This window comes from Typopeltis vanoorti, chromosome 12, assembly GCF_054136105.1.
Source record: "Typopeltis vanoorti isolate ZY-2024b chromosome 12, IOZ_Tvanoo_1.0, whole genome shotgun sequence".
Lineage (NCBI taxonomy): Eukaryota > Metazoa > Arthropoda > Arachnida > Uropygi > Thelyphonidae > Typopeltis > Typopeltis vanoorti.
The window spans coordinates 45,391,159-45,410,845 of NC_143560.1; the positions used below are offsets into that span (position 1 = coordinate 45,391,159).

Below are 19,687 nucleotides of genomic sequence, written 5' to 3' on the forward strand. Positions count from 1 at the left end.
GAAAAATGTAATGGATGTTAAAAGGGACGAAAGTGAGGTGAGAGTGGTGGAAGGAAACGAAATTGAGAGAATGAATGAAATGAAACTAGAAATGGCGTGACGCAGAAATCGAAAGTGAAAAAAATCGAAAGAATGAATGATGGCAAAAGTTGGACTGAAACTATGGAAACAAAGAAAGATGAATGAGAGTAAAAGTGAGAAGAATGATAGCGAAAGCTGGAAGCATGTTAGACTGAAAGTACGGAAACAAAGAAAGATGAATGAAAGTGAAAGTGAGAAGAATGATAGTGAAAGTTGGACGTATGTTGGACCAAAAGTACAGAAACAAAGAAGGATGAGTGAAAGTGAGAAGAGGGGGTCGAGAGTTAGAAAGATTGAATGATAAAGAGAATGTGTCGCGAGATTTGGAAGTTGAATTGGATTAAATGATGCAAGAAATGAAATGGATGAGGAATGAAATTAAGAGAATTCAAGAAAAAACTATTAAAATAAATCATGATGGCATGAAAGAGTTAACGAAAGATGAGCAAGTAGTGTTGTATGGCAACTCCATTATTAAAGGTGTGCTAGAGGACAGAATGCACAAGGTATGTTTTCCAGGCGGTAAAATGAGTAGAGTGATTGAGGCATTGGATATGAGGCGGGAGCGAGCAAAAGAGTTAATAGTATTAGTTGGTACAAATGATTTGAGAGAGGACAAAGAGCGTGTCAGAATGGATATCAGGAGGCTGCTTAGAAGGATAAAAGAGAAGAGTATGAGAGTAAGGGTAGTCAGTGTGTGTTGCCTAGGTATGACTGTGGTGAAATGAGGTGGAGAGCAAGGATTATGAATGCTATGCTGGCTGAAATGTGTGAGGAGATGGGAGTACAGTTTGTTAATGTGTGGAATGAGTTTGAGGGATGAAGTGAGCTGTATGGGAACGATGGACTGCATTTGAGTGGTTATGGTGCGAGTCACTTGGAGAAACTGCTGCTGGAAGGTAGAGAAGTGAATAGAGAGAATGAATCAGATCGAGAGGGGAGTGATATGGAAGAGCAGGAGAGTAAGACAGGGGAGATTGAAGAGGTGGATATGAATGGGGAAGTGAGTGGTATGAGTATAGAAAATGAGAGAATGGGTGTGCAAGAGGAGCAGGGAAATGGGGAGGCTCAGGGTGGACAGGGGTACACAGCGTGAGAAAGGTGGATGCCCCAAGAGGAGGTGAGAGCATGTGTAGGCAGGAAAGGAATGGGATGGCCAGGAATCAAGAGGAAACAGCTGAAATTGAAAAGGGTTCTGAAATGAAGAAGAAGAAAGGGAAATGGCCCCAGTCGAGCATGGAGAGATCACATTGAGTGAGTGGTATCAGTGGAACTAGCTGTACATCCAGAAATGAGCTGTTGTGTTTGTATACAAATGCTAGAAGGATAAGAAAGAAGGCAGATGAAATGGTTGCACTAATTGCGTCTGTTCACCCAAAGATTGACGGAATAAGTGAGACATGGTTGGAAGAGGATGACATCCTGACAGGAATAGAGATGGAAGGTATGATGTGTTTCGTGATGACAGAAGGGGTAAAAAGGGAGGGGGTGCTATTGATGATAGAGAAAGAGTTATGTCCATACAAAGTAGAGATGCAAGACGGAAATAGTGCCAGTGGTTATGAGGCAGTATGGTGTGAGATAGAGGTGAATGGAATCAAATACTATACCAACATCCCATACACCAGGTAATGTGGATGGTGGTGATAGTGAAATGTATAGTAAAATTAGCCAAGCAAATAAAAAAAGGGTGATCATTATGGGTGATTTTAATTATGGCAATATAGACTGGAATGATGAGATAGCAACTGGAAGTAAAGAAAATGAGTTTCTTGAGTTTTTGAGGGATAACTACCTCAGACAATATGTAACAGAGGGCAGACAAGGATTAAGGGTTTGGATTTGGTCATCTCATCAGAGGATATAATTATAAATGAGGCGTCAAATCATCCACCAATTGGTGAGAGTGACCATGAGGTGATTACCTGGGTGGTTGCCAGCAGTGCGAGGACCCCTGTGAGGAAAGGGTATATGTGGAACTACAAGGGGTGGGGGGTGATTATGAAGAGCTCAGGAGACAGCTTGCAGGTGTAACATGGAATGAGGAGTTAGCTGGAAAAGAGATCAATGCAATTTGGGGGATTTTCAAAAAACTATCTAGTGGATGCAATGTCTAAATGTATTCCGAGGGTGAGAAGGTTAAATAAGGTAGGTGTGAAATGGATGAATAAAGAGATTAAGCATGCGATACAGAGAAAAAGGCATTATGGAGGCAGCATAAGAGGTGGAAATAACCAATTCCACATTTGAGGACTACAAAGACCAGGCAAGGCAGGTGACTTGGTTGGTGAGGGTAGATAAGGTGAGGTATGAACAGCAGTTAGCTAATGAAGCCAAAAAGAATCCTAAGGAGTTCTTTTGATATGTAGCCAGCAAAAGAAAGAATGATTATGGAAGGATGACATTGATTGGAGAAAAATGGTATCAAGACAGCTGTTGCAGAAGGTGTGGTGGAGATACTTAATGAGCAGTTCATAAAAGTCTTTCAATCTTGTGAATGTGACTTCATGAAGAGATTGAGAGCAGTTGATATTTCCATCTGGATCTTTTAGTGTGCTAGTCTCATTTGCCTTTGGTAGGTCTCTTTGTAAATTAACAGTCAGTTTTCAAAATTTGGTATCTGAAGTGTTTGGATATAAGTTGTGGCAAAATTCTTGCCATCTAGATCTTTGTAATATATTGTATTTTCGTTTAATTTCAGCATTTATTTTCTTGTACTCGATCCTGGTTTCTGGAGAGCTTCCAATATTTAAGATGTTAAATAATTCATTTCGTTTAGTTATTTTACTGGCAAGTTCCTGGTGAACCTTTGTTTAGTTTGAAATAACTTTTCTCCTATAGTCCTTTGGGATACTTTTCTTTGCTGCATTTAGGGTTATGTAGTCTTTATCTAAGTCATCATGGTATGTGTTTGTGATCTTTCAGCATTTTACTTACTTCATCCTTGTATTTCTCCCAATTTGCCTTCTGGAAGTTCCAATGATATTTTCTTTTTTGGGTGGCTAGTCATTTTTGGGTTCAGATTGATTAATATTGGTAAATGGTCGCTTCCTACTCATTCCAAAAGGGACCAAATAGCTTTGTCGTGAAGATCTGAGGACACTGCAGTAATATCTAGAGCATCTTTTGTACCATAGGAATGAGACAGATAAGTGGGTTCTCCACTGTTGAGAGTTATTAGTCCTGTTTCATCTAAGAAATTACTCGGGCTTTCTCCTCTTGGGTTTATTTCCTCAGAATCCCATAACAAGTGTTTGCTATTCATGTCTCCTAAGATAATGGAGTTTTCTTCAACAAGATGGGATAAGCTGGAAAGATTTGGTCCAGGTTTGTCAGGAGGATGATAACAATTGAATATGTTTAATGGCTTTTTACTTAGTTTCCGTATTTGGATTCCTTGTATTTCAGTTCCTTCTGCTACTATGTCTAATTCAACAACTTTATATGACAAGTTTCGGACTAGTGTCAGAAGCCCTCCTCCATTTTGGTCAGTAGACCTATCTTGTCATATGATATCATAGTTTTTAATGTTTAGTTTGCTGGTTTGTCGAAGTTTGGTTTCCTGGATGCAGATAATATCAGCATCATGTTTGTCAGCTAGTAGTAATAGTTCATATAGTTTTTCTTTGCTTGCTGGAGTAACAATACCATTTAAATTACATTGGATAATATTAATATTTCTTGTAAAGGGTGGAATGATTTGCTCATTTCTCAACTCTGACATCGTTTCCAAATCAAGAGTCACGTCGGCTTCCCGTACATGGTAGCATAGACATAATCACTGAAATTTTTTTCCATTATAGGAAAAAAGAAATGCTACTGTCGTTAGATCATCCAGAGGGCACCAGAAGGAGGTGACAGTCAGACTTTGCCGTCCTGAGTTGGTGAAGTTGATGTGGATGCAGAGTGAAATGAAGAGAGAATTGGAGATATATATGGAAAAGTGAAGAAGACGAAAACAAATGATGTCGGTATGAAAAAGGTAACGAAAGACCCACAAGTGGCATTGTATGGCGATTTGATTATTACAGGTGTGGTAAATGAGAAAATGCTCAAGGCTCCATCTAATTCTGTATGAAGGGATGTTCAAAGTGTGGTCTGCCAGTCCTGACTTGCCATAGTAATGGTAGCAAATGTATTTTTTATTCTTTCAGGTGGATATTAATAGATCTTCCTATCTGCCCATAGTAGGCCAAGTCACAAGGAACTTCATACACTCCAGGGTATGCTAAAAGGTGAAGTTTATTATTATTATTACCCCAACACCTCATGGAGTCAAAGACTCATCTGGGAGGTCCTTTTACACACATCTCATCATACTGTGTCTTAAACACATTCAAACTCCTTGCAGACACCACACTCTCAGGCAAGGCATTCCAATCATTCACAACTCTGCACGAAAAAAACCTGCCTCTCACTCTCCTACTCGCACCCTCTTTATACAGTTTCCAGGGATCACCTCTGGTTCTCCCCTGATCTCCCACTATTCTTTGTAGTACTCCTCCACCATTGATCCTATAACAACCCGTTACCAACTTGTAGGTCTCTATCATATCTCCCCTCTTCCTCCTGTCCACCAGACTCTGCAAATTACATCTTCTCAATTCAAATTAAGGGGATAGTAAATTCCACATTGTTTTAAAACCGAATAAGAAACTCAAAGATTGGAATCAGAGAGTTTCATGCCGAATATAGTAAACTATAAAGTATCGGTGAATTACTTAATTTGAATAGTGTTTATATCGCCGAAATGAAGCCTATTGGCTCTTTATATTTAAAATACATCTTCTCAATCTTTCCTCATACTCGACATTCCAGAAGTCAGAAACTGGACCCTTTGGACACCTTTCCAACATCTCTTCATCCTTCTGAAAACCTGGTGACCAAATCTGGTCACAATAGTCCATGTGTGGCCTAATCAAAGCCTTATACAATGGAAAAAGAATCTCCCTACTTCTGCATGTCAGTGTCCTCCACATCATTCCTAGAAGCCTTTGTGTTGTCTTCACAATTTTTGGCTATGTGTCCCCTAAATTTCAGATCCTTATCCACTATCACCCCCAGATCTCACATTTCTTTCACCTCCAACAATATATCCTCACCAAGCATAAATTCTGCATCCCATCTGTTTTTCCAAATTTTGAAACCTTACATTTTGCAACATTGAACTCACATCCCCATTTCCGTGCTCAATCACTCAATTTATTCAAGTCTTCTTGTAAGGCCACAACATCTTCACTACTCTTTATGGTTCGTCCCAACTTTGCATCATCTGCAAACAACTGAATATCTCCATCCAAATCTTCACCAATATCATTAATATACAAGTTAAACAGTAATGGCCCTAAAACAGACCCCCGAGGTACTCCACTAGTGACTTTCCTTTTCCTGGATATCACACCCCATACACAACTTGTTGATACCTATCAGATAGCCAATCTCCAATCCAATGCACTAAACTAACATCCAGTGCAAGACTCATATTAAAAAAATATGCCAAGGCAGGTGTCAACTCCCTGGCACATTCCTTCAGAATATGCAGTAATATATTATCAAGTCCCACAGCCTTATTTACATCTAGTTTACTCAACTCCCCAAACACCTCTTGCTTACTTACAGTCAGTCTCTCCTCCCCATCATCAACTGCTCTCAATCTCTCCATGAAGTCACATTCACAAGACTGAAAGATCTTTATGAACTGCTCATTAAGTATCTCCACCACACATTCTGCAACAGCTGTCTTGATACCATTTTCTCCAATCAATGTCATCCTTCCATAATCATTCTTTCTTTTGCTGGCTACATATCAAAAGAGCTCCTTAGGATTCTTTTTGGCTTCATTAGCTAACTGCTGTTCATACCTCTCTTTAGCTACTCTCACTTTGCCTGGTCTTTGTAGACCTCATGAAATTGGTTATTTCCACTTCTCTTATGCTGCCTCCACAATGCCCTTTTTCTTTTCTCATTTTCATTACTCATTTTCTTTACTTCCAGCTGCTGTCTCTTCATTCCAGTCTATATTGCCATAATTAAAATCATCCATAATGATCACTCTTTTCTTATTTGCTTGGCTAATTTGATTATACATTTCATAGTCACTTCTTCTTCTTCTCCCACTCAAGTGGGGTCACTGTTGATGATGAGTCTCCTTCACATCCTCCTGTCTTGGGCTGTCACCACATCCAAGTTCTTCATCCTCAAGTCCTCTTCTACCAGCTCCCTCCATCTCTTCTTTGGCCGCCCACGCTTCCTCCTTCCTTGCAAATCCACCTGCATGACCCTTCTTCCCACATATTCGTCCTCCCTCCTCATCACATGACCAAATCATCTCAACCTTGCCTCCTGTATCTTCGCTCCTAAGTTTGTAACTTTTACTGTTCCCCTTACATAGTCATTTCTCTGACGATCCTTTCTGGTCACACCGCACATCCACCTAAGCATTCTCATCTCTGCTACTTCCATCCTGCTGATGTTATTTTTCCTCAGGGCCACAGTTTCTATAGCATACGTCATAGCTGGCCTCACTACTGTCTTATAGATTTTGCCTTTCAGGTTGATCGGCACCCTTTTATCGCATAACACTCCAGCCATCTTCCTCCAGTTCCTCCAACCTGCTTGTATTCTGCATCCCACTTCCTTCTCAGCTCCTCCATCTTCTTCCACTGTTGAACCTAAATATCTAAAGTCCCTCACCTTCCTGATGACATTTCCTTCCAGATCTGTCTCCTGGCCGCTTCCCACTGTGCAACACATATACTCTGTCTTACTTCTGCTCAGTCTCATACCTCTCTCTTCCAGTACTTTTCTCCATCTTTCCAGTTTAGTTCCTGCTTCTTCTCTTGAATCTGCACACAACAAGATGTCATCTGCATACAACATTGTCCAAGGTGCATCTTCTCTCACCTCCTCTGTCACCACCTCCATCATAATGTTAAACAGAAACTGCCTTAATGCTGACACTTGATGCAAGCCAACTGTTACTTGAAAACTTTCTGTCTGTACCAGACAGGTCCAAATACTTGTCTTCACATTTCTGTACATCTCCTGCACCATCCTGACATATTTCTCCGGAACCTTCTTCTCCCTCAGACACCTCCAGACTTCTTGCCTTGGCACGCTATCGTATGCTTTCTCCAGATCAATAAATGCCAGATGTAGCTCCTGTGGTTTCTCCACTGGAATCCTGTCGGGACCCATCGATTTTCCATTCCTCATCGTCCATCACTTCCACTCTACTGATGTTCTGCACCATCCCCTCAGAAGGCTGCCCATCTTCTCTGTGAGTCCTTGCATTTTCCTCATTCAAAAGTCCCTCAAAGTATATTCTCCATCTGTTTCTTATGTCCACATCCCTCCATAATACTCTTCCTTCAGCGTCTTTGATCTGCCTCACATGTAAGATGTCTTTTGCTGCTTTATTTCTACATTTCGCTAGTTGGTAAATTTTTCTCTGTCCATCCTTTGTTTCTAATTGATCATACAGATCTTGATATGCCATGGCCTTCTTCTGTGCCACAACTCTCTTGTCTTCTTGCTTTTTCTCTCTGTACACCTCTCTATCCTCTTCCACTCTTGACTCATCTCACTTCTGCTTTGTCTTCCTCTTAGCTGTCACTGCCACTTGTACATTATTATTTCACCACCAACCCTACTTCTGCTCTCTAATCTTTCCAGATGTCTCACCAAGCACCTCGATTGCACAGCTCAGGATTACTTTTGAATTATGTTTCCACCAATCTTGTACACTTTCCAGTCCATCCGAAATCCTCTCTAACACTCTCTCCCTAAAACGATTCCTCACACGCTCTTCTTTTAAGCAAAACCACTTAATTGTCTTCATTCCATGGCATCCAGAGGTTCTTATCTTCGATCTTATTTTAAAGTCTGGGCACAGCAGTCGAATTGCACAGGAAAGATGCATATACAGTGGTATACTTGTATTTTGCAAAAGCTTTTGATAGACTGCCACACGACAAGCTGGTTGAAACAGATGGGATTAGATAACAGACTTCTGAGTTTGATCAGTAACTGGCTGTCAGATAAGTATCAGAAAGTTATATATGTGAATGCGGTATCGCAAAAGAGAAAGGTCACTAGTGGTGTACCGCAGGGGTCAGTTTTGGGACCACTGTTGTTCAATTTGTATGTTAATGATATTGGGATGGGTTTAACTAGTGATATGCAGCTGTTTACAGATGATGCAAAACTGGGGAGAGCAATGCAGAGTCAAGCAGATGTTACGGCCTTACTAGAGGATTTGAATAGATTGCATGAATGGGCAGGCAAGTGAAAATATCGGTTCAATGTTGCAAAGTGTAAGGTTTTGAGATTTGGTAAGCAATGATGGGATGCAAAGTATACACTTAGTGGGGAAACTTTAGGAAGTGGAGGAGATGAAAGATCTAGGATTGATGGTGGGCAAGGACCTGAAATTCAAGGTCAAATTGCACAAGTTGTGAAGACATCACATCAGATAATAGCAATAATGCGAAGGACCCTGACATGCAGAAATAGAGGGGTTATGATGCCATTGTATATGACCTTGATGAGATCTCATATGGATTATTGTGCACAGATTTGGTCACCAAGTTTTCATGGTGACGAAGATATGTTGGAAAGAGTCCAGAGAAGATTCACAAAGGTGGTCAGTGGTCTTTGGAATGTGGAGTATGAGGACAGATTGAGAGAATGTAAGTTGCATAACCTCATGAATAGGAGGAAGGGAGGGGTATTATTTAGACATATAAACTAGACAGGGGTTGCTATCAGGTTGACATGGAAGAGACTTTTCATAGAATCGGGGGGTAGAACAAGAGGCAATCACAAGAAAATGTATAAGGAGGGGCAGGTTCTTTACATGGAGAGTGGTTTGGTGAGTGGATGCACTGCCTCAATATGTTCTGAATGCAGACACATTGAATAATTTTAAAGTTGGTAGCATTGTGTGCAATAGTATTTACCTCCCACGATGAATCTCTGACTCCATGGAGCTCAAATGTTAATAATAACAACAATAATAATGCTGGGAGTTGAGACTCAATCACATTCTTCAATGCTCATGGATTATCTGAATGGCAGATAATGAACAGTTTCATTTTGAAGTCTCCAAAGGCATTTGATTACAGCATCAAAATTAGACTACCTTTCAATGCCTTGTGTCCTTGGCAGCTTCTGTTCATCCTTCATAATGTCTATTCTTTTGGGTATCTTTTTCCAGAAGAGATCAATTTCATTAAAGTGGAACACTTGGGAGGGTGATTGATCTGGGACAACATCTTCAAAATTTTCGAAGTATTTGTCAGCTTCACCTTTATATGCTGATACTGCCACCACATACCTTGTGGTTGCTTTAATCCCAATTCTATTTTTAAAAGGACTGAACTACCCATAATTTGTTTTACAATCAAAGGTGAAACTTGGATATACTTTTTTTTTCTCAAATCAGATAATATGATCCACATCATCTAATACATCATGCTTATCAACATATCTTATATCTTTTTTATGTTTATATTATTATCATCATCATCAAATTCCTGCCATGTACCCTCAAGGGGATGTACAGGATATGACAGTACTACATGAAAAAAAACTACATCATTACTAACTTCTATCTACAATTTTCCTCCAAATCAGTCTGTTACTTGTCAAGACTCCAACATTATCAGATCTTATATTTCTATCATCTAAGGAACTTTGTACCGAATTAATCAACCTATATCTTGGTCTTCCTCTGAGTTGTTTTACTGCCAACCTAGCAGAGAACACTTGTTTTGCTAATCTTTCTTCGCCCATTCTGTTTATGTGACCATAGCACCTGAGATTAGCTCTGCTAATGCATTCCTGGATGCTGACAATGTCAAGTTCTTTCCTAATATCCTCGTTTTTAATATGATATTGCCATTGATGCCATCTGTTCACGCTTATAATCTTTCTCAGGACTCTCATATCTGCGGTCTCTAGTCTTTGGTCAAATGTTTTACTTCTGACCTAGCTCTCAGATCCATAAGTTAAAACTGGTTTGAACACTGTCTTGTATACAGCTAATTTAGTGATCTGACTAATTTCTCTCTTATTCCATATGAATTTATTCAAATGACCTTTCCACCATACCAGCTTTGCTGATTCTGTTGTCTATTTCTATATTTAATTTATCATCTTCACTAAAAATCGTGCCTAAGTAGCTGAAATGTTTTACTTGTTCCACAGGTTCTCCATTCACAACACAGTTGACATTTTCAATGATTCTGCCTATTTTCATTGTCTTTGTCTTTTTATTGCTGATCTTCATACCATATCTATTACAACAGTTATTCAATTTAGTCAGAGAATCTTGCAGACTTGTAGCGGATTTATTTAGAAGTATAACATCGTCCGCATAAAGCAAAGAGCTGACATTAACCTCTCCAATTTTGATATCATGTTTAATACCACTTTCCTTCATAATGTGATCCATATAGATAATGAATAACAGAGGGGATAATGTACACCCTTGTCTCACACCAGATTTAATATTAAACCATCTTCCTGTACTTCCTTCAATTCTAACTGCTGACTTACAACTCAAATAAAGACTAAGTATTGCTTGATATAATGTCCCATTGACACCATATAACTGTAGCGTATTGAATAGCTTCTCTCTTAGCACCATGTCATATGCCTTTTCCAAATCCACAAAACTTAAATACAGATCTTTGTTATATTCCCATGCTTTCTCGACTATTTGTCGTAAAGTGAATATCCGATCCTGACAGCCTCTATTTGGCCTGAATCCAGCTTGTTCTTCACTAAGCTTTTCTTCTACAATTCTTCTCAACCGTTTCAAGTATACTTACAGAGATCTTGCCAGGAACACTCAGTAGGGAAATACCTCTGTAATTCTCACATTCAGTTTTATTTCCCTTTTTATATATGGGTACTATGAGAGCTCTACTCCAATCATCGGGAATTCGTCCCTCTTTTTTTATATTTTATTTTATTTATTAATTTTATTAGTTTATTTTATGTTTTATGTTTATTTTAGTTTATTTTTATATTTTATTTTATTTATTAATTTTATTAGTTTATTTTATTATTATTACGTAATTTGTATCTTTCAATCACATCATCCCTTTTCTATTCACCAATTTCTTTAACACCCAAATCTTTAACCCTTTATCATAAGGTGCATTCTGTAGATCTGCACCATCCTGGTCACTCTCCTGTGGATTCTCTCCACTTCTTCATCCCAAGAAGCCCAGGTGATCAGATCTGCATGCAGTAATGAAAATGGGATCTTATTAAAGCCTCATAAGAAGTACAATAAGCCGTTTATCTCTGCTTGTCGGTGTATTCTTCAGTAGCCAAGTAATCCAATGAGCTTCAGCCCATTTTGCATTATGCCCTGTGAATTTAATTCCCTATTCACCAACACTCCAAAATCCCTGGCTTCAATTCCATCAATATTGTATACAGCTTTAACCTCTTTGTCCCATAACCTTAAACTTTGCAACATTAAACTGACATCAGTTCTCCTTTATCCATATTGCCAGTCTACTTAAATCATCAATCAAAATTTTAACATTATCTTCATTAATGTACAAATTAAACAGTAGTGGCCTGAGTATAGAGCCCTGTAGTAGCAAACCACTAGCTACAGGCCTTCTACCAGACTGCTTCTGAATAAACCATTGTATGGTATCTTTCCAATGATCCTGTTATCCACATCACATTGCTGAAATTTATCAGAATTTCATGCAGTATCCTGTGTAAGGCCTTTGCAAAGTTCAGCAGCATCACTATGTACCCACTGCTATCCAACTTAGCCATCACTGTATTATAAAAGGTGAGTAGGTTACCGAGGCATGACAAATGACCTACCCTTTTCAAAACCATGTTGCCATTCCTCCCCCTCCCCCCTCCCCCACACACAGTATCCCATTCCTGGAATTTTTTCCCCTTAACTAACCTCTCCAATATCTTGATCCCCACATCCAAGACACTGATCAGGTAATAATTTTCTACCAGTCTTGAAGCCTCCTTTATGCAATGGGACTATTTTCCCCTCTTTCATTCCCATGGGACTAACCTGAGCTGAGACAATGTGCTCAAAAAGCATTGCAATTTCCCAATCACTCTAGCATTTAATCCCACAACTGTATTCACAAAGTTCTGTAATATGTTATGCATCTCTAGTTGATCTATCTCTATTTCCACATCAGTCCATGCTTCTTGTTACAGCAATATCTCCACCCAGATGATATACCTTTGTAAAGTGATCACTTAGTAATTCAACTATTTTGTCTGTTTTAGTCACCTCTACTATCAACATTCATCAGAATTCTTCTTCCATAATCATTCTCCCATTTACTGGCCACAAACTAAAAACTTTTTTGGGATTACCTTTGGCTTGCAGCACTACTTTCTTCTCATAGTCCTATTATGGCTTCTTTTCCATATTGCTCACCCTTCTGGCCTATGTTCTGTGCTTTCACTGCCCATCACCAGTGCCATTAGAGTATTTTTGTCTGTAAATTGAATGTGTTCTGATGGCTGAGTTACCTGTACAAGAATGAAAAAACTGAGTTTCCATGAGAAAAAAAACCTTCCTACTTCTGTAGGAGATTGGCTAACTCACCTACAATTGAAAAAACCATATAAAGATTTCTCTCATCATGATTAGAATCAAACTCAGGCCTTTTCCAATTGAATGGTGCATTGTACCATAGTTTTTCCATTTGAGCTATAACAACCCCATACAGTTTCTTTTGAAAGACTGTAAAATTTCCTCCCTGAAATTAACCACTTCTGTGAAGTTCTGTGCATGCTTTTCAAGTTATTACTAATGATACCTTTCACATTATACAAGAATGCTATCAGAAAATACACCTTGGAGATAATCACCTTTTATGTAATTATCTCCAATCCCTTCCTACCTCTTTTCTTTATTCCATATTACACAATCTATTCTATACCATCTGCAATCATAGACAGTCTCAATACTCTTATTATATCTTGGAAGCACATACAGTCTTTTCAGTCACACTCTTTGCATCAACTGCTGACACCTCTTTTATCCTCTCTTACAAAAAATTTCCTGCTACTTAAATCATTTAAGACTACCTAGCTAATCATCTGTTTTTAATATGCATCCAAGCTTAAACGATGCAATTTGCATTGCTTATCTGACCCCATGCTAATTCTTTCTAACTTCTTACCTATTTTACTCCACTCTTTAATTCCTTTGTACTCTACTTTCTAATTTCTGAACTAGAAAACATTACACTTTCTTCACTGCGCTCCGCTTTGTTATTCTCTTCCAAATGGTTTTAAGGAAATATAGCTAGTGTCATAGTTCTGAATGTGTGCAAATGTGCCATAGTGAATACCAGAATAAACCCCCCAGTGAACATACCAAAATATAACAAAACAAGAAGTAAACAGCAAATAAAACTGCTCTTAATCAAGCGGAAAAAGGAAGCGATTTTTCTAACTTAATTGAAAGTGGTCAGCAGACTGTTTATCGAATAATTTGGATATGCTTTTTGAGGTATCTTCGACATGCAGAAGGTTTATTTTTTTTTTTAATTTAAGATCCTAAATTAAAATAACAGTTTCATTCAGTGCTGGATGAAACTGTTAACTGCTCACAAAAATTGCCTTCTGTAGTTTGAAATTCCCTACTAAAAGTCGCTTAATGAAACCAACTTTGAAGTAGGTATTTTATTTAATACTAAGATATTTTCATTATATATTATTTATTTATTTTTAAAAAATTCATTTCAATGGTAAAAATTGCAGATTGTGTATCATTTCAAAGTTGAAACATTTGGCTACAAGCAAAGGAGAGTTTCAATTATATTTAGTATAGAAATATTTTTTTCTTTAAAAACTGGAATTTGTCTTCCAATTTCCCCTCTTCAATTTGAATGATAAATATTAACATTTAACTTCCTTTATTACTCCTTTGAAAGGAGCTGTTTCAATTTGTTGAATAAAAAGTAAATCCATTTTTATTCAAAAATTATCTAAAAAATCATATACAGTGAGTGGTCACTTTTAAGGAACAGCATTTAATAATGAACAGGATCCCCTCCCCTTACCTTAAGAATGGCCTGTATTATCTATGACATTGATTCAACTAAGTGTCTGAAATGTATCTCTGGGATGTTCATCCATACTGCCACAATGGCATTGCCCACTTGTTGAAGATTGGATGTCAAGTTGCTGCTGTAAAATGCTCGAATGAGCAGTTCACAGAAGCAATAGAGCATCTGCCCTTTAGAACATCTCCAACAGATGCTCTATTGGGTTGAGGTCTGAGATGGCCATTGAAGTAAAGGAAATGTGCTGTCATGTTACTCAAACCACTTTGGCACACTATGTACTTTGTGGCATGGCATACTGTCTTGCTAGAAGTACCCATTTAACAATGGGCAAACAGCAGCCATGAATGGATGAATATGATCAGATGTTAAGATAGGCTGTGGTATTCAGATGATGTTCAATGGATATCAGAGGACTTAGCATGTACCAGGAAAACATTCTCCACACCATTACATCCTTGACACCAGCCTCAGCCTGTTGCTACTTGGCAGGTGGTTCATGGCCTCATGTTTCTGCCATATTCTGGTTTTGCCATCAGCATGATATAGAACAAACCGGGTCTCATCAGACAAGGTGACATTTTTCCAATCATCAGCTGTTAGGAGTTAGTGATCATGTGTACAATTAAGCAACATCTTCCTGTTCTTAGCTGACAGTATTGGGAATCTGGATGGTTGTCTGCTCCTGTATACCATCCATGACAGTATGCAATGAACTGTGTGCTCCAAGATGATGTTCTAATCATCAATGTTGTACTAAAGCTACAATGTGACTGGTTGTGGTCCTCCTGTCACATTTCACAATCCTTGCCATTCTTCTCTAACTCTGGGCATTAATGAGCTGGTACTCCTGGTGCAGCCTAAACACTGCTGTGCATGAAAAGCCTAGAAGAGTAGACATTTGTGAGATATTGGCATGAACAATCATATTATGCTCAAAGTCGCTTAAGTGACACCTTTACCCATTCTGATGCATCAAACACAAAAAACAGAACTCGGATGCTTGATTTATATCGCAAACTGAAGTCACTTGACTCATCTTCAGGAATGGTCTATTTTCCTAAATGGAGAGGTGTTCCTAATAAAGTGGCCACTCAGTGTGTGTGTGTGTGTGTGTGTGTCATTACACATTTCATTATAGCCAGACACTATCAATTAACTTAATAGTAAGAAAAATACTAACCTGTGAATGTTCCTTATTTCTAGGATCCCAAATTGAAATTTTATTATCTCTTCCAGAGCTTATTAATAGTGATCCATCCAATTTCCAACTTAAACTCTGAATTAAATCTTCATGACTAGTGTGCACTTAAAATATAAATGAAAGTACATACATTATCGGAATTTGAACACTATCATGGCAAAAGATATCATTTCTGTTTCCCTTCCACCTTCTCGTTTGAAAGAATTAATATCATATCCCTTATAATTATGAAATAATTTAGTGAAGTTTATGTATATTACTTCATACTAACATTAAGATGAAGGCCATAATTAACAACACCTTTAATTTTTTACTGCCTACTACTGGGGAAGAAAAAGCAAGCCACATCTCCCAGCCGACATCCTCCCACGGGAAATACTGCATAATTCATATCAGACTAACATGACTGGTGAAGCATGACAGGGCTAATCACCCAATTAGGGATTGCAATTTTAATTTAATTAATTGCAATTAAAAAACCTCCCCCAAATGGCATCACTGCACAGCTTCTTTTTTATGACTTGAAATAAGATAACATTACATTAGGAATTTTCTATACCATTAAGATGGTTCACAAATACTATTTTTTAAAATAAAAGTCTACCGAATTGAAATTGCCATGCCACATATATTTAACAATTTGAAAATGTGCCCACCAGATGCCAAAGAGACCTGTTGTATGGCCAAGAGATTGTCTTCCTGACACAAATCTCATGTGAAACATACACTAGTGTAGGGATCCCAGACGTTCTGTAAAATACGGGATCGTCCTATTTTTGGCTAATGAGTTCCATTGTCCTGAGAAAACTCTTCGGGACAGCTTTTTGTCCTGTATTTTAGAGTTCAAGACTGAATAACAAAATCGATGAGTTACAATTTCTATTCTATTACAAACATCGCTCTCCGTCATTACAGGGAACTGTAGACGAGTTGTTATTTTCTCAAGGTGAGTGATGGCAACACTGCAACAATGATAAGTTCGTTAGAACAGTGCGCATCTGCATTGACATTTTGGCATGTGCCATAATATTGGCTCAGCTTTAAATAGCAAGAAACAGTCCGCTTGACTCATGCCATTTTAGAAGCTTGCTCCGAGAGAAACAGGTTGGTGCTTGCAGAGTATTAATTACTATACGGCTGCTGTTAAAATGCATGGTTTTTCAATTCTCCTGTGGCCCTGTTGAACATTGAAAATGGCAAAAATTGTTTACTTATACTTAGTAAAGTGTGTGTGCATAGTAAACCTTACCATGCACACACTTGGAAAGTTAGAATCATTTTGTAAGACTGGAATACATGATGGATGCGCATACTAAACTTTCACCCTCAGTCATAAGTGTCCCGTATTTTTTTCAAATGTATCTGGAATCCCTACACTAGTGACATGTTAAATTTATAAGTTACTAGTACTACAAAGTTAAAGTACTCATGAAATTATAAAGCAGGCAACTATCAAAGACTTAGAAAACGGTTTACAGCAGTACAATAAATGAAAGAATTTGAAGGAAGAAAGGTCAGGTGAATGGGAGATACTTAAGAAAAAATTGTTGACGGTAATGACAGATTGTATACATTGAGTGAAGAAGATAAAACAATTTGGAGTCAAATGGATGATAAGAGAAATTAAAGAAGAATTGTAGATGAAAAAGAGATTATGGAAGAAGTAAGGAATTTAAGGCTCAGGCTAGGAAAGTGACTAGTATTGTAAGGAGAGAAAAATTAAAATGAGAGGAGACTAGCACTGCAATCTAAGAAGAATCCCAAGGAGATTTTTTTTTTATTATTTGGTGAGTAGAAGGAAAAATTATAGTGAATGGATTACCTTGCTGAATGGAGATGGGACTTGGGTGACCAATGCACGTGACATAGTTGAGCTATTTAATTATCACTGTATTAGAGTGTTCCATCCTGGCACAGTAGGCTTTAATTCCTAGAAGGATGAGGAGTGGCAAAGTGAAGTGAATGAAGAGGATGTATTCCAAATACAGATTATGCTAAATGTAAGGCAGCAGGATCAGATGAAATTTCCCCATGTGTTTTAAGAAAATGTGCTGTGGAAGTGACCATGCCATTAACTTGACTGTTTAATGAAAGTCTTGTAACAGGACAGGTTCTTGGAGAGTGGTAGAAAGTTAAGATAGTGCCACTGAATAAGGTGGTAGTAGAATGGAGATATCAAACTACAGACATGTTTGTATTTCTTCTGTAGTTGTTAAGATTTTGGAGAAACTGTAAGAACTCATGTACGGAACTGGGTAGATGAAGGCAATGTTATTAATGCAGACTATAGATTTTGCTTTACAACTTTTTTTCTGAATTAACAACCACAGTTTGATTTGCATCCTCAAATATTTCTTTAACATTTCTCTCTTTTTTTAATTAAAGTAGATTTTTGTCCTTTCTGATTACATATTACATTATTTGCACAGGAATTTTGTTCCAAAAAATATTAGTTAGAGGATTTTAGAGGTTTTTAGAAGTTTAGAGCTAAGGATTGATAGACATCTTCAAGTCTTTCTTCTCTTTCTCTAACAACTTTATTCTTCTACTTGTAAATTTCTTTTTTTATTGCAAGCTTCTTTTAATTCATATTTTAGACCTACTCTAAACTGATGAAATATAGATAATTCCAAATGTGATTTCTCATCAGCTGAAATACTTTACTTATGAGTAAAGTATCTTATTTACTCATTAGTCCACAAATTTGTACTTGCATCTCTAACATGTGAAAATTCTGAGATTAACAAACTCTTAAATGTACTGTAATCTGTAGCATCTCTTAACACAGATGAAGTATTCAGAAAGGTTTTTGCCTCCTCTACTAAGTTTCTAAGAATAATTAACAAATGAAATTCTTACCATTTCCCCATTTCTTTAAGTTTTTCTGCATATTTAAAATGATTCAATAGTTTCATTAACATCTCCTGAAAATGTGGGAACCACAAGATTAGGATTTTAAAGAATTCACTATCTTCAATTACATTTAAATCAACAGCTCCATTCTCATGTTCAGAATCCATTATCCAATTTATTAGAAAGGATAAATATAAACTTTAATATAACATATACATGTTGAAGTCAAAACTAATCCTGTACAGTGACTGTGCCAATTTGCTATATTTGATCCTTTAAATGGATTGTACTGGACCTATCTCTCATATGAGGAATGCATCAGAGAGGTACAGAATAGGACATGGTGAAGACACATGGTAGTCAATCTCCTGGAGGGAGAAGACACCTGACAGGACAGGATATTAAAGTCAGTCATGGAGTATAAGATGAGAAGGCACAATTATAAAAGGATGTTTTATTTAGTTCGTAACTTAAAGCACAAGTTTAAGTCTAAATTGAATGTCAACAAAGAAAGGAATGGATCATTACTAATAGAAGAGTTGGAAATCAAAAACGGATGAAAAGAATACTGTGAGGAACTGTACAGCAGAGTAGATAAAGAAAATGTAGAGCCCTCCCACCAGGAAAATTTTGATTTGGAACCTTCTCCACTTAGGCATGAAGTTGAAAGAGCAGTTAAGTAGCTTAACAGCAATACGGTCCCAGGGGTGCCGATGAAATCCCAGCACCCCTGGGACCTTATTGCTGTTAAGCTACTTGACTGATTATGAAACACTCTTATCCCTCCATCCCCTGTGGGATGGAGGGATAAGAGTGTTTCATAGATTGATTACAAGGATAATGGGAGACAGGATCATGGCCTAGAGATTGGAAGAAGTCAGTTTTCATACCACTACATAAGAAAGGTGATATGAAGACATGCAAGAATTATAGAACTATTAGTTTGATATCTCATGCAAGCAAAATTTTATTGAAGATCATGCTAAATAGGATTGAGGTCAAAGTTGAGGCAGAGATGCCCGAGGAACAAGCAGGTTTTAGGAAAGGTACGGGCACCAGAGATCAGATCATAGAAAAATATAAAGAATTCAGACTCCCTCTGGTAATATGTTTCTTAGACTACTCTAAAGCTTTTGACTGTGTTCAGCAGGTGAAACTGTGGGAAGTAATGAAAAGAATGGGTTTTCCTCAACACACTATCAGGTTGATAGCCAACTTGTATAAGGAGCAGGAAGCCACAGTAAGAACAGGTGTTTCATTGACTGACTGGCTTCAAGTTGGAAAAGGAGTTAGGCAAGGATGTTTACTTTCTCCTCACTTGTTTAGTATATATGTGGAGGACATTATGCTTGAAGCATTGGATGAGCTCAGCACAGGAATTAGGATAGGAGGTAGATGGTCAGTAATCTGAGGTATGCTGATGATACAGTACTCCTTTGTAATGACATGGAAGAAGTAGGACTAA

General features: G+C 37.8%; 1 protein-coding gene across 1 annotated transcript in view; it reads right to left on the reverse strand.

Moving 5' to 3' along the window:
- The window catches only part of pod1 (coronin), a 434,089-nt gene that overhangs the window by 291,854 nt on the left and 122,548 nt on the right, over positions 1 to 19,687 (reverse strand). Inside the window, exon 7 of the mRNA XM_090401146.1 lies at positions 15,349 to 15,473. Within this exon, the coding sequence (XP_090257272.1) occupies positions 15,349 to 15,473 (125 nt within the window). The remainder of the gene's footprint in view (positions 1 to 15,348; positions 15,474 to 19,687) is intronic.